At 41.6% G+C, this 14,834-nt stretch overlaps 1 protein-coding gene across 1 annotated transcript in view; it reads right to left on the minus strand.

Moving 5' to 3' along the window:
• SLC12A2 (solute carrier family 12 member 2) overlaps positions 1 to 12,490 on the minus strand; it is a 61,813-nt gene extending 49,323 nt beyond the window's left edge. Inside the window, 1 exon segment of the mRNA XM_054397599.1 lies at positions 11,921 to 12,490. Within this exon segment, the coding sequence (XP_054253574.1) occupies positions 11,921 to 12,490 (570 nt within the window).
• Between the last annotated feature and the right edge of the window lie 2,344 nt (positions 12,491 to 14,834).

Here is a 14,834-nt window from a genome sequence, read left to right on the forward strand (position 1 = left end):
ATGTGAGATTAAGAAAGCACCACTGTGGTTTCAGCTGTAAATAAAGCAGATGTAGTATTTTTCATGATTGTGGTCATGAGGAAACAATGCTTCTACTCAAGCCACATACTGAAGGGAAAAAAATGCACCAGCACTATTTTAGAACAGCAATACATGTACGATAAGATCTTCATAAAAAATAAAAATACTAACACTGTAGATTTGGAGGGGGTGTAACAAAAGGGGAAAGAGAAGATAAAGTTTTTGCATTTCAGACTTATCCAAAAATAATGCCTTTACCTAATCAGTCCAAAGAACATTCAGAGCTATGGCAATTTTTTGTACTGTTAAAGGAAAAACATGGTACATTTACATGTTAACAATTCTATCATACTCTGATAGAAATTTAGACAAGAAATAGTTAAATTCTGTTCCTACACAGAAATTTCTATTGCTGTACTACTGCTGATACAGCAATAGAATCTACTATTTCATCTCCAGTGCTGGGTCAAAACAGTAAGTTATTTGTGACAATTGTGAATAGCCTCCACATTTATTAGAAGGGGATTAGTAATGAGAAAAAAAAATAAAGAACAAAACCCAAAAAACTGTTAGCCAGGAGAAATTTCAGATTTTTCACAGCTTGAAACACACTGGTGCATGAACAAGTTTCTTGCCGGTAGGAATCGCTGTTTAGTTTTACTGAGTTTTCTTGAGTGATATTATGCCACACAGCACATTTATTTTGGTGAGCTCCTCTAGATCCCATCTGAAAAGCAGCATACAAGCAGCATACTCAGGTTATGTTGAACTGTATGAGAAAGTACTAGAATAGTTGCACATGACTTATTCTGCTCTTTCTTCTCTTCAGGGTTCACGACATGGAAGCCCCAATTGAAAGACAAAACAACCAGCAAGTCTGCATCTAAGACTATACAGCTCTTCAGGCTGCTTTCTTTAGGGTCACCCTCAATTGGCATGCCCTAAGCAGTTAAGTAACTTCTCTAGCTAATCCATTCTATTGCAAGTACCTGAAAGTAGTGCCTTGTCTTTTCAAGCTCCAGTTTCTCTGAGGGTATACAGAAGTGGAATTCTGCTGCATTTAATCGTAAGAACAGCTGCTTATATTTAGAACTGCTTTGCACTTACATATTCCAATACTAATGCTGTCATCATTTAACATACTTACTGAGGACAATAAACAAAGGAAAACTGTCTTTCATCAGTAGAGGTACTGACAGAACAATTCTGTACAACAACAGGTTCCTGTCCTCATCAGCTACAGCTGAAGCCTCAAAAACAAAATCCTAATTTTATCTGCTAGAAGCTTTGAGTTTAGAGATGTCTGCAGTAATTACCACAGACAGTGCTTTTTGTAAGGGAAACAACAGCTCTAAACAGGAGTAAGTATTGTAGGTAATTACTTTTAAAATCTCTTACTCTGATTAATACTGTCTTAAAATTGACACAATATTGACACAATCTACTCTAAATTAGTAACAGTATCTATATTGTTGAGAAACAACAATTTTCTTTATCCATATACATTTCAGAAGTGCTAACCCTGAAGCTCTGTTAAATACCCTGAATGCTTTCATTTATGCCAAAATGAATTTACCTAAACTTCTCTCCCATTAAACCCCCAGAACTGTCAGTAAATATGGATATTCAAACCTGACTGAAACAGTTACTTAAGAAAGGCAATTTGCTATTTAGACCTATCAAAAAATGCAGAAGTATCTTACTAGGTACTGGAAATTAACGCACCTGAAACTAAATGCCCACGGAAAAATAAGGGAAAAAAAACAATAAAAAAAATCCAAAATATGCTGTCTATATCTCTCATTACCCTTGAAAGAATTCTTTCTGATCTACCCTAAACACTTTCAGAAAACTATGGCCTTGCTACACAGTAACAGAAAAGACTGCAAAAACCAAATTAAAAAAATGCCTGGTTTGGGTGAACCAAGAAAAAACAAAGTCTTTAGTGTACCTGAACTTTAAATGTTGCATGCAATTCTAGTTCTTCCTTACTTGTCCTCTATTGCGATAAAGATGGTGATGAGGTTATCATAAGTTAGTACAGAAAATAAGAACTGATGTACCCCGTTCTCAATTAATGCTTTGAAATAGCCCTCATTCTGTTGAGACGCAATGAAAGTGCAAACTCAAACTTACGAGTAGGTTATTACTTTCTACGTCTTAATGACATCATTAATTTACATCTTACCAATAGATGTAATAGTATGAATCTTTGGTACTCCAAAGATGGTGCAAGTCAAGTGAACACAGTGACCTTCCACTTAAAAGGTTGCTACTCAAAGACAGTAGCTTCCACAGGTACCTTGAACAGTTTACAAGTTTCTGATAATTTCCTAGTCAAAAGTAAACATGCCAAGTTAGCAAAACAGATTCAGATGTTCAGATTTTTCAGGAGTTAAATGGGAAGCTTGAGAGTTTCATATTGCTACCACATAGAAAACAGCAGAAGAACCACACAGAAAACACGTTCAAGACATCTTAGTCTGCCAAAAACACTTCCTTAGCACTTTCTTGAGAAAAACTTAAAATCCACACACTTGCAGGAAACACTGCTAGTCATTATAGAATAACTACCTGTTGATGGCAGTTCAGAAAATTCAGCAGTCACATTAGATGCTTTACTGCTTTGGTTTAAATTAGGAATACATTATAGCAAATTTAAGAATAGAATTTCTAATTCCTCCTTCTTATTTGAAGCACATATAAAACTACTATACTGTGGTTCCAGTATCTTTGCAGTCATAACCTAAAAATGCCTACTAGCCCATTAAATGGCATTTAGCAGTCACCTGATAAAATATATAAGCAGTAAAAGATAAACAATCCAGATAAAACACTGTGTGTTCTTAAAACCAAGGAATCTTTGGAATAAAACATGAAAAGCTTTAACTGTTGGTTCTCAACTCAACCAAAGGAGACCCTTTTCAAGTGCCCTGCCAAGAGACCAAAACTTAAGCGCTTTGCCTGTATTACCTTCTCTACAATTGCAAATTTACAATACAGCAGCAAAATGCTTTTGGCATCCACTTCCAGAGATTTTTAAGAGATAGCATCAAACAAAGAATGTTAATGGTATCTTAAGCAGAAATTAAAGTCTGTTGTACTCTAATTACAGTGGAACAATTTTAACCAGAATAAATTTATAGTTACAATTAACATGTCAACTGAAGAATTAGCCAGCTACATGTCTCTGCCATCAGCTTGTATTTCAGTGTCTTGCAGCTCAAAACTGGTTTTAATAGAGAAGCATTAAGCAGCATTTTGTGTGCATATATACATACATATTCTGATTGTAAAAGCCATTTCTACTTCAATCCTTTTAAAGGGACAGAGAATCATCCATTCTCCCTCCCAACTCTTACAAGTATTACCATGTATTGACCAGACTGACAAGACTATTAATCAAAAAACTTATGCATTCGACTTCAGCTTAGGAGTAAATCATGGTTCTCACAAGGTGGTACACTTAAAAAGGATATGCAGGAACCTTGTTTATGAAGGTCACCACCACTTAACGTCTAATATGCACACAACTTTTTTTAACTTATCTGCCAGCTTACCAACTACACAAAGGCTACAGACATTTTTCTTTAAAGGAAGTGATGACAATCCTCCATTCCAAATATGGAGTGGATACAAACTGCAATCTGGTAGACTTCTGCTTGAAGGAAAAGGACTGAAATTAATTCTAAAATGCAACAACAGCAAAACTATCCATACTGAAGAGTACTTTAATTGGTGAAAACAGCCAGAATCTGATCCTTGACTGATCTTGATTAACTTAATCATCATTGCTGTATTCCATAACCACTAACTTGTCACATCACTTAAGTCATGCAGGCATGAGAATACTGCATAATATTCAAAGATTATCTGACCCCTTCTACTGCAACACCAGGAATTTTGAGTTTAAAGCCCTTTATAAGCACAAAAGTTTCAATACTTTCCTAAACATTGAATCAAAATGAAGTCTCCCTCAAGGCAGATTACTAAACAGTACCTCTGGAAACACCACTTGATCTAGCTGTCACATCAGGATAGAAGTTTAGATTGAAATCTTTGCATTCTTAATAAAGACCAGCCATATTTACAGAAGAGAGGTTTCAGAGGAAAGCAATGAAGTCTAAACAGTCATACAAAGGCCAAAATTTGAAAGCCTGCAACCAATGAGGTATGACGAGATAGAATCATTTCAAGTTCAGTTGACATCTGCAGGTAGGCAAGAGTGTTGTCTTATCTGAGGTACAAATTGTTGTGGGTTTTTTTCTCCATAGCACAAACATTACTTAAATAACAAGAACGTATTTGCAAAAGCATCAAGATTTAAAAAAAATAAAAAGTATCTTGACATTATGATTCATACATAAATCCATAAGCATAGGATATGAATAATCTGGGCAAACTGATAATGAGAATTAGACAGATGAGAAAGTATGGTTTTTGAGCAGCTACACAGTGTGGCTACCCCACAACAGACTCACAAAGTTTATGTTCTGCACCGCCAGAAATATTGTGGGCAAAATCAGGCCTCTCTATCAAGGAATAATCAACATGGTCTGCCAGCATTGGGGGAAAAACAAATGAACAAACAACACTCCACAAAACCAAAACCAAACCAATCTCACAAACTTCCTTTACCACTCTGTCCATTTTAGTTGACAGGAAATCACACAATTAACTTCCTGAACAAGTTTAGAGGCAACCAATCTATCCGATTTAAGAGGAAGAAATACATGTAGAATACCTCACAGCTCAAGAAAACAATTCAATTCTGCTTCTGATGGACCATTCCTTTCCTGTCATCTCCAGAATCAAACTACTCATTTCCCAATGTACTGATATACCAATGTATTTAATCCCTTACAGAAGAACCATCATACTGTAAATGATTAAAGTAATTATTCATTACTGCGCATTGACCATCTTATTCCTTTTGATATCCACTGCTGTGAAATGAGAAATTATGCTTCTCAGGAAAACAGATCCAGGCTCTGAACAGATACCTTTCCCTTGATTATCTGAAAAACATAACCTTGATATATCTGTAATGATGAGAAACCTTTTAAATGTTTCGTATAAATTTCTTGTTCTCCACAGTAAAGCGGATGCATTTAATTGCTTAAGAGCTGAATTAAATCCCATTAGTAAGCCTCTTGCATAGCAATTTTGCATGTTCAAGTGAAATACAATGTTCTGAAAATAAGCGCAAAATAGAAGCCCTTTCAGTCCTTCTCAAGACCTTATTTTCAACAGAGCAAATTCGTAAGTCTTCTATAATCCACCTCAAAAAGAGGTTAATTTGAAGCACTCTTGCTCTTACTACTTTCCAGTTTTCAACTACTTCTGCAAAAAGATGTATTTTCCATACAAGAAGTAGGGAAGTTTCATTAAACTTCTCATTTTAATTAGAAGTCTATTTCCAAGTGCAGTAAGTTCATTTTAATTTACAATTAAACTATAGTCTTAAAATAGACTAAACAGCACATTTAAAGAATCTTAGAAATTAATTAAGTACTGCCTCAGTTTTTATCATCACATCATGAAGTTGTGGATACAGCTACAAGCACAGCCTTTGAGCCAGCACTGAGAAGAGCTAATATATTCATTCAGCACAGCACTTGTACTGGCACAGCACTACATTCAAGCCAAAGCTGCCAAACTGCTTACAGCTTCAAGATCAGTATTAAGAGTCTCTACCATGAAAGCCCTCAGAATTAAGTTTAAAATTAATTCAGCACCACAGTTTCTTTACAACTGAAACAGACATTGTTATTGTTTTTTAATTAAATATATATATTAAAACAAAACAAAAACAAACTAAAACAAAAAGCACCACAAAACAACCTGAATAATCTCAAACAGAAAAATAGTTGGAGTCCTCTTACATCTTCACTTTGCTAGTTAAATTCTAAAATTCCATTGTAACAAGGAAACTTATCACCACATCCTTCAGTCAGTTATCAAGCACATATTAATGCATCTGAGTTAGTTTCTACACAGGAAAATAAATTTCATGTAACTTTACTGGCATGCTTAAGTGTAGAAATAACCCAGAGACATTCCGTGCACTCAAGCTGCAAGAACTGGATAGCTTCCAAAATACCAAAAGGTAAACAATTCTAAGTCAACTTTTTAGTGAACTAATGACATTATGATTGCTATTACCTATAGCAAAAAGAAAGGAGCAAAATATGCTTGCGTTTGCTCATGTATGAACATTATACAGAAAAATCTGAACGATGCAACAGAAAACATAGTATACTGGAAGATACTGATCTTGCCAACCTTCTCCTCTCAGGAGCACTCTTCAAGAAAGTCATCTAAGGTCTAATAAAAATGCAGTCCCAAAAGAGAAGTTAATCCAAATATTTAAATTCTGCAACACCTTCCTCTTTAGTCAGTTTTGAAATAGCTTATGCTGAAAGAAAAGATGTCCAGTTAGAAGTTATTGCCAGTCTTTCAGGTTCTGGTCTTTAGCCACTGATACTGACAGTATGTCAACTACCAAGTGGTTTACCAGAAGATAAATAAAAGATGGAAAAAAAAACGTCCTCCAAACACAGGCACTCCTTCCTTCACTCCCTAGCTGTAACTCTTATAGGAAATTATAATGCCTCTTCTTCTGACAAAAACACTCAAAGGGTTCACAGTGCACTGCAGCAGTCTCTAGGGGTACACAAGGCAGCCGGCTGGGCACATGGGTGGAAAAAACCTTTTGCAGCATTAAAATAAAAAAGTCTCTCTAAGTGTTCATTTCCTCTTTAGTTCATACTTTAATTTTTATTTCGTACTACACACAACATTAGTATACATAATTTAAGGTAATTGGTGTATATAATTTAAGGTAATTAAGTATATGGATAAGTATATTAGGAGCGCATACTCAAAAATGTCTTTTTTGACACAAGTGTGTAGTCAAAAGCTTGTGAAGATCATTACTGTATGGGATAAAGAATAGTCTCACCACATTCAGTGCAAGATTTTGCAATTTGGGGGTGTTTGCTTTCCATAAACCACATCAGTTCCCAGACTTAACTCTAAAGGAAGTCACCACAGGAGACAGCACAATGGTTTACCCCTTTCAGCAGCAGCTCATACTTGTGCTGTCAAACAATAACATGGTGCTCAGCAACAACAATATCAGCAGTTTTCTGAAGACAGTTCACGGATTTCAGGATTCCACAACTATCACAAAGATCAGAAAGAGAGATTTAAGCATTAAGCAATGTAAGATTTAAAAATGTGTGAGTCTCTATAAAATACAAACCTTGGAGGACTAGGATTTACAGCTGCAAACTAAGTAGTACGTTCATTCTTTTCCTTTGATAAAGATAGTGGTAATTAAGCAGGGTATCAGGGCATGCAAAGTGAGGATTCTCCACACAGACTGAAAAATAGTTTAAAAACACCACTTTGCATAATGCTAGTATGCCATCATGGGTACATGTGCACTGAGCTCACCATTTTTTCTAAATTGATGAAAGAGAGCAGTTACAAATTAAAGGTTTCTAAGATGGCCAAGAGCACAGAGACTAAGAGAGATTCCTTTATTTTAGTATGATGAACTTAATCAAAATTCAAGTTCTACTTAAAACTGTAAAAGAAAAGCAAAAGGGAAAAGAAGATACTTGAATTGAATCACACTGACACAAGAATTAAGAGACATACTTATTACAAGCAAGACTCAGCAAGGTAGTACAATAAACCTTTTTGCAAGAGGATCTCAGTCCTCTGCCAGAGAGAGAGAGAAGAAGTTTTTCAAGACAGACCTTACATAACCAAATCAGATAAACTGATAGCTTAGAATCATCTTTTAATCTTTTATGTATCTTAAGCTGCACAAAAACACCAAACCAAACCAGACACCCAAATGTTACAGATGCAGCAGTCACTTAGCATTCTTGCTAAAAAGCAGTGCCATACACAGGCTTTTCACTGTGCATGTTAAATATCTGAGGTTATCAAGAGAGGAAAACCTGCAACATTCAAGAAAATAAAAACCCAAAGTCCAAAAGACAGTTTAAAAAACAACAAAACAAAACCTACAGTCATCCAACATGCATAAAACAAACAGATGCCCCTCTCAATGCTGCATCAAGGCTATCAGGAACATTTTTCTGTCCCCAAATTCAGGGGACAAGCACATGTATTTCTGTGTGAAAGGAAGCAAAGTCAGACTTGTGTTTTAAAATGCCTCTAGTTTTTGGTGGGGTCTATTTTGTTGTTGTATTTTTTAATTTGGGATAGGGGAGGTGGAATGATCTTCCTCTGAGATCACTACCTCCTAGCCTGTCAAGGGAACTACTCACAGTGGGCATTTATCAAACAGAAAAATGCCACCAGTAGAGGGCTTAGTTCACATAACATCTCCTTTCCACTGCTGTTAACTACACACAAAAAACCGTGTCAAATCAGAATCACTAACATACTGTGAATTTTATTCTCAAAAACAAAAAAAGTCATTGAGGAAGACAAGAGCAGATGGAATGCCTTCTACAGGCTTTACTTTCTACTAGTAAGTAAACTATAGCTTTACTCACTTGCTGACCAAAGACTACCAAGTATGAAAGTTGTTTCCATCCAACTTTGTTAATTACCACCCTCTCACCTCTACAGAGATCTCTGGAAACCAACACTCCTACAAACCATCCCTTTACCTATGAGATTAGAAACTGTATTAGCAGAGTAAGATTAATGCACATCAAACTGGGTAGTAACAGATGGATGACCTTGGCCATCTGCAGCCGACAATACATGAAAATAGGCTTTTCACTTGAAATTTAACATGACAGACCACAATCAGCAGCATGTAAATCATCCACTTCAGAGTACTGCATCATCACTCAGCTCTGGTTCCACAATTAGCTTCAGAAACAATCACTTTCTTTTCTGCTAGGAAAGCCACTGCTGGAACAACCACATGAAACTTGAAGTAGTTAGACACCTATCCTATCAGGACAGCAAAACCAACCCTTGTCAAATAGTACCCCTTCTGTACAGGTATGGGCATCTTCCTCAGATTGCATCTTCCTCCAACAGTGCTTTTCTGTGAGAACAGAATCAGTAAAAGAGTGAGACATATTAAACTTGTGAAGAAAAACTAAGGAGGGAAAAAAAAAATCTATAACTGGCACTAGCATCAAATTACATCATCAACTCACACCATTTATTTACTTTTTAAAAGGTAAATAAACTTTAACTGCAAAATGAAACTGGTACATTCAAAGCAGTGAACCACACTGCTAGTGAACACATTTTTTACTCAGTCTTAACACAAACTGCCAACCTTGATGCACTGGGTCAAGAAGCAGGAGCGTAACAATAGGGTTTATGTAATGGTAGTAGGATGTTTATACCGGCTGCCCTAAGTCTTTGACATGCAGGCTGCAGAAGTTAGTACAAAAAACACAGCTAAAGAGGGAGCTTGTTTTTCCAAGTTCTTAAAAGTCAGTGAACTACCTTCCTTAATGTATTATTCAGCACTAGTGACCATTACTGTTAGACAGCAGGAACTGAAGTCTTTGGGAAAAGAAACCCTCCCCCCGCCAAACACAGAGAGGAAAAAAAAAAAAACCAAAAACTCGACCGCTCTCTTAACATCCTTCATACATAAGTATGGTGCCATCACAATTGAAAACTTAACAGCACTCTGTGGCCAGAAACCAAGTACATAATCACAGGTGTGGTGTATTTTGTACTCCAAAGACTGGGGAAAAATGCAGATATCCAAAGCTATTAGTATGCATGACACCCTTATTAAAAGCTTTTGTGTTCTCAATATTATCTTCCAAACTGTTCTGCTGAGTCTGAAGCAGAAATAATTGCTTTCCTTCTCCATATAAGCCTGAAGGCTTCCTAACACATTAATGGCTTTGGAAATGCAGCATTCTGCAACAAAACAACTAAGTTATTACATGGAATTCAACTTTATTTATAGAGTTTATACTGTAACAGTTTTTAAAATTAATACTTCAGTATGAAATGTAAGTGAAATTGCATATTCCATTCCCCTCCCCCTTTTTTGAAAGGAGGAGGGTAAGGAAGGGGGAGTGTTGAGACTGGCAGGAGACAACACTGCAGACAAGACATAACTTTGGGAAAAAAGTCATCTAGACATTTGCACTGCAGAACAAATTCATGACATTTGAGAAATTAGTAATTTTTATTAATGCTTACAATAAAACTGTTCTGACAATGATACTGTAATTAGGATGTCTACATCTCCACCATGCCACAACCCACCAAGAAGATTGCTTGCCATGCATCACTTCATGATGAAATTACACTTTAAAAAAAATCTAGTTTCAGACTAAGCTAGATTCCACACCAAGATGTCTTAATGGTGTCAAAGAGCTTTCTTGGTTGCTGCAGCATAAACACACCAAAAACCTATCTGCCAAGCTTAAAAATTCAAGTAATGTTCTGCTTACAGAACAGACTATCTAACAACCTAGTGATCCCATCATGGACCAGCAGTCAAAAACTGGTGTGGGATGCTGCTGAAATGAAAAAAAAAAAAAACCAAAAAACCAACAACCCCCCCTTCCACATAATTAAAAAATAATTAGTGGGTTTTCCACATATATTACACATGGTTTATTTATAGCATATCTAACTCTATGCGCAAGACAGTAATTGCTAAATTCCATTCCATACTAACTCAGAATCAGACTACAGAACAACATTTAACTCCGTCGGGAGTGGAGAACCTGAAAGGCAAGAGAAATTTGCCATTATGGTTAGGAATTAGTTTGATTTCTAATTTGAGATGTTGCAAGGAAACATGCATTTTCTCATAGAGCTTCACCTATCAAGGAGTGAAAAGCTGGATGAAAAAAGTTCTGGCAACTGAATATTCTTCATTAGGATATGGCCCACACTGTTTATTTCCCTAAACCCAGCAGAAAACCTCTCTAGAACATGGACTTCAAAGAGCACAACCCGAATACCAAAAGGCGCCTTCATGACATCAGGAAAACAGCATTGCAATAGTTTGATCTGGTCTTAGTTTAGTCCCGATCGTTTAATAACGATCTAAAAACCGCATCAAACTACTTTCAGGTTCCGTTAAAGCTTGCCTTTTAATAGAGACAGCCTACAAGGCAAAAAAAAAGCTTTCACTGTAACTCATCTCCAACAATATACAAAACAGAAGAAAAAGCCTGACACGCACAACTTCAGAAATTCTGAAGCCTTGATCATAACGCCCTCACTCGTGGAGCTACTGAGCACTACTGAAAAAGGCTCCTTGAAGAGCCTCGGGCTCTATCTATGCAGGCTTCAGCATCACGCCAGAAGGCGGTTTTGTTCGGCAATGCAGGCGTAGAGAGGGGCATGCGTTTTCAGCGGGTTTGCACACAAACCTCCTTTCCGTCGTTTTGGTTTTTGTTTTGGTTTGGGTTTTTTAGCCTATCTTCCAAACGCGTTCATTCCTCTGCGCAGACCAATACCTCTCGCCGACCGCCTAACTCCCTGTTGAAGGCGCTACGAATCACAAAGGGAAAACTGCTGCGTCTACAGCAGATTCTCTCTCTGTTATGGAGGAAACACTTGCAGTACTTATCCCGCAGACCTGCAGATAGCTACCTCCCATTACGGGGCCATCTCCCAAAAATACGGGAGAGAGGAATAACCCCACTGCGTCATAACAAAAACGAAAAAATAGAAGGACGCAAAAGACCCGGTGCTTTCACACTTAGCACTCGCCCGAGACTAGAAGAGCCGTTTGTTAGCTTCTTCCCCTCACCGCCGCCGACGCGCAAAGCGTCCGCTGCACGCCCCGCGCCGTGCTGGGCCGAGTGCGGTTCCAGCGAGGGCATGGAAGCGGCGACCGGGCCACTCGACACGGATGCGGCTTCGGCGACAGCCAGGGAGTGAAGAGTATGCTACTGCTGCTCACCTTATCCAGCTCATCGTGCAGCTCAGCCAGGCTCGGCCGGAGGAGCTTCTCGCCCAGATCGGCAGCCGTGTGGCGGTAGTGGTCGATGCGGGGAACGGCGTCCATGGTGTTGTGGCCGAAGGTACGCAGGTAGTAGGTGTTGGTGTGGGTGTCATAGTAATAGTGGTGGTGGCCGCCGGAGTGGAGACTGCCCTCGCTCAGCACCGTGTCGCCGCCGTTCTGGAAGCTGACATTACCGCCCTCCGAGCTGCCGCCCCCCGGCTCCCCAGGACTCTCGTCACCCGCCGATGGGTCCACGAAGTTCACCCGAAATCTGCCCTTGGCTTCCTCGGTGCCCTTCCCCGCCATGCCACTATCTCCACTCTCCTTACGGAGCTCCTCGGCTGGGCGGCCGGCGCCCTCGGCCACCAAGTCCACCTGGAAGCGGCTCTGGCTCGGCGTAGGACCCAGCGGTTTGCCTAGCATATCACCACCCGCTCCATCTCTGCTCTCATCCGATCGTCGCTCCTCGCCCGCGGCCCTCGGCGCGGCGGGGCCAGGCGGTAACAGCTGCTGTTCCTTGCCCTCCATGCTTGCCACTCTGACTGAGCACTGTGTGCCGCGGCGGCCCTAGCTGCTCTAAACGCCCCTCGCGGCGGCGGCCCCGCTGCTTTAAGTCGCCAACCAGCGCCCGTGGCAGCGGCGCTCCGCAGACAACGCCAGGCGCCGCGCGCCCCGCCCCGTCCCCCGCCGGAACGCCAGGTAATGATGGTGCCGGCGCTGATGCTGCCGCCGTCCACCCCTCAGCGAGACCCGGTCCTGCCGCCGCCCTCTTGCCCCGCACCGGCTGCTTTCTCCCACTCCCCGCGCCGCCTTCCCTCCCCTATTCGCCTTCCTCCGAGAGCGCCCGCTACGCGAAGGCACCACCCGCCGCTCCTACAGCAGCACGCGGGGAGGAGCCGCCACGCCGGGCGAGCCCACCGGGGATCCGACAAGGCAGCAGCGTAAGGCCCACGGCTGGTTTGGGGCGGTGGAAACGGGAAAGAAGCGGCTCCCGGCGCCCTCCACCTCTCGGTCTTCAGCCGCTCCACCTGATCCCTACTTAATGAAGACACGAACTTGGACAAGAACCGGCCAGCGCCGCTTCTCCGCGCCCGCTCGCTCACTTCCCCGCTAGAATGGAGGAGAGATGCAAGGGGCCGCCGGCGCCGTCTTACTCCCCAGGCTCCGCCCGCTCCTGGCTGCGGCGGCGGGAGCGGCTCCCTAGCCTGGCAGCGGCGCGCGCGGGGAGGGCGGCGGCAGCTCCTCCCGGCCCAAAATATGGCGGTCGCCGCATCCGCCCTGGGGCGGCCCAGGGAACGGCGAGCAGCTCCTGGCCCGCGGTGGGGGGCTGTGGCGCCTCGGCCCTGGCCTGCCAGTTATAGCGGGTTAGCCCTCACATCTCGCGATAGGGGAGCGTCGACAGCGGGGGATACGCTAGGCCGCGCTTGTGAGGACGTTGGCAACCTCCCCTGCCCCTCCAATGAGCTCACCCACACCCCGTCCGGCGGCAGTCGAGCGGCCGCCGGCCGGAGAAGCCGGTAGGAGCAGCATGTTGCACATGGCGGGCCAGCCAATTGCCCGCTGTTTTCGTCGCCCTCCCGGCTGCTGCCTGAAGCTCTTAGGCGGGTGGGGGATGGGGGCTAGGTGGCCGCGAGCCTCCGAGGCATGGGCAGGCCTGAGGACGTCCGGGGAGCTATCGCTGTGAGTGGTGGCTCTGTCCAGCCCGCTGGCCCTGGCGTGCTCGCAGCCTTGCAAAACCCGCTTTGAGCCGCCTCATTTTGATCTTTGCCGTACGCCACCTAGCTGCGCCTTAAGGCCGCTCGGGTGTAGGGAGCTGGTGGTACCGCTCGTGTGAGTAGGTGCAGGGATGAGGTGGTGTGCGTACGGGTAAGCCGGGAGCAGTACATGCAGGGGATACCCAAAAATGTTTGTTTACGGGTACCATGAAGGAAGAATAAAGGAGGAGGAGCAAAACCGGGTGGTCGGTCAAGCACTGCTTTCACCTTACGGCCTCCAGATTGCTTCCAGGTGTTCTGTGGAAGTGGTTTTCTTCCTGCATAATAGATACAATGTCAGTATTGAGGCTTTTTCTCCATCCTGTGTTGCAGTTCTTTGCCCCTGTTCTATTAAATTGTTGTGGTGTGTTTTGTGTTGGGTTTTTTTGTTCTTGTGGTGTTTTCAGGGTGGGGGTGTTGGTCTTGGGGTATTTTTGGTTGGGTTTTTTGTGTGTTTGGTTTTTGGTTGGGGGGGTTTTGATGGTTGGTTTGGTTTGGTTTTTCTTTTTCCTTTCTTCTTCTTCCCTCCCCCAGGATTGTACTTGGTTAGTCCTTTAGAAACCAACAGTTCTGCCTCCCCTTTCTTGGTGGAGCGTGTATCTGGATAATCCATTAAAGCATGTGTGTCAGTGTGAGCTGAAATCCCCCCCCCCCCCGACAATAACCAGGCTAGCCCAGTCTGGAAGTTTCAAACCATCACAGCATGAGAGGCTAACTCTGAGGCTATGAAAAAGAAACCTTGGAAGAAAAGAGAAAGAAACCTTTAAATAGTAAGAGGTTAGAAGGGGATCCTATCCACCAACAATTCCTCATGCATTTTTATTTATACTTGAAGGTCACAGGATAGCAGGAAAACTGGATAGCTGTTGCCAAAAGAATTTTAGCGAATGTGGTTGCTAAAAATCCCCGCGCAAACATTCATTGCTTGGCCTTGTGAAGTAATGGCCCCTCTTTATTTCAAAAACATTTTGGATAGTGGCACTTGATTTCAATTTGTTGTTTTAAATTATGTGCAGGTTTGCATATTTTTCCTATGTAGCAAACACTGAGTGCCAAATCCATTTTCTTACCATATCTCTTCTGCTTTATTTAAATTAACAAAAAACTTGGTGACATAA

The sequence above is a fragment of the Indicator indicator genome, chromosome Z (genome assembly GCF_027791375.1).
Source record: "Indicator indicator isolate 239-I01 chromosome Z, UM_Iind_1.1, whole genome shotgun sequence".
Taxonomy (NCBI): Eukaryota; Metazoa; Chordata; class Aves; order Piciformes; family Indicatoridae; genus Indicator; species Indicator indicator.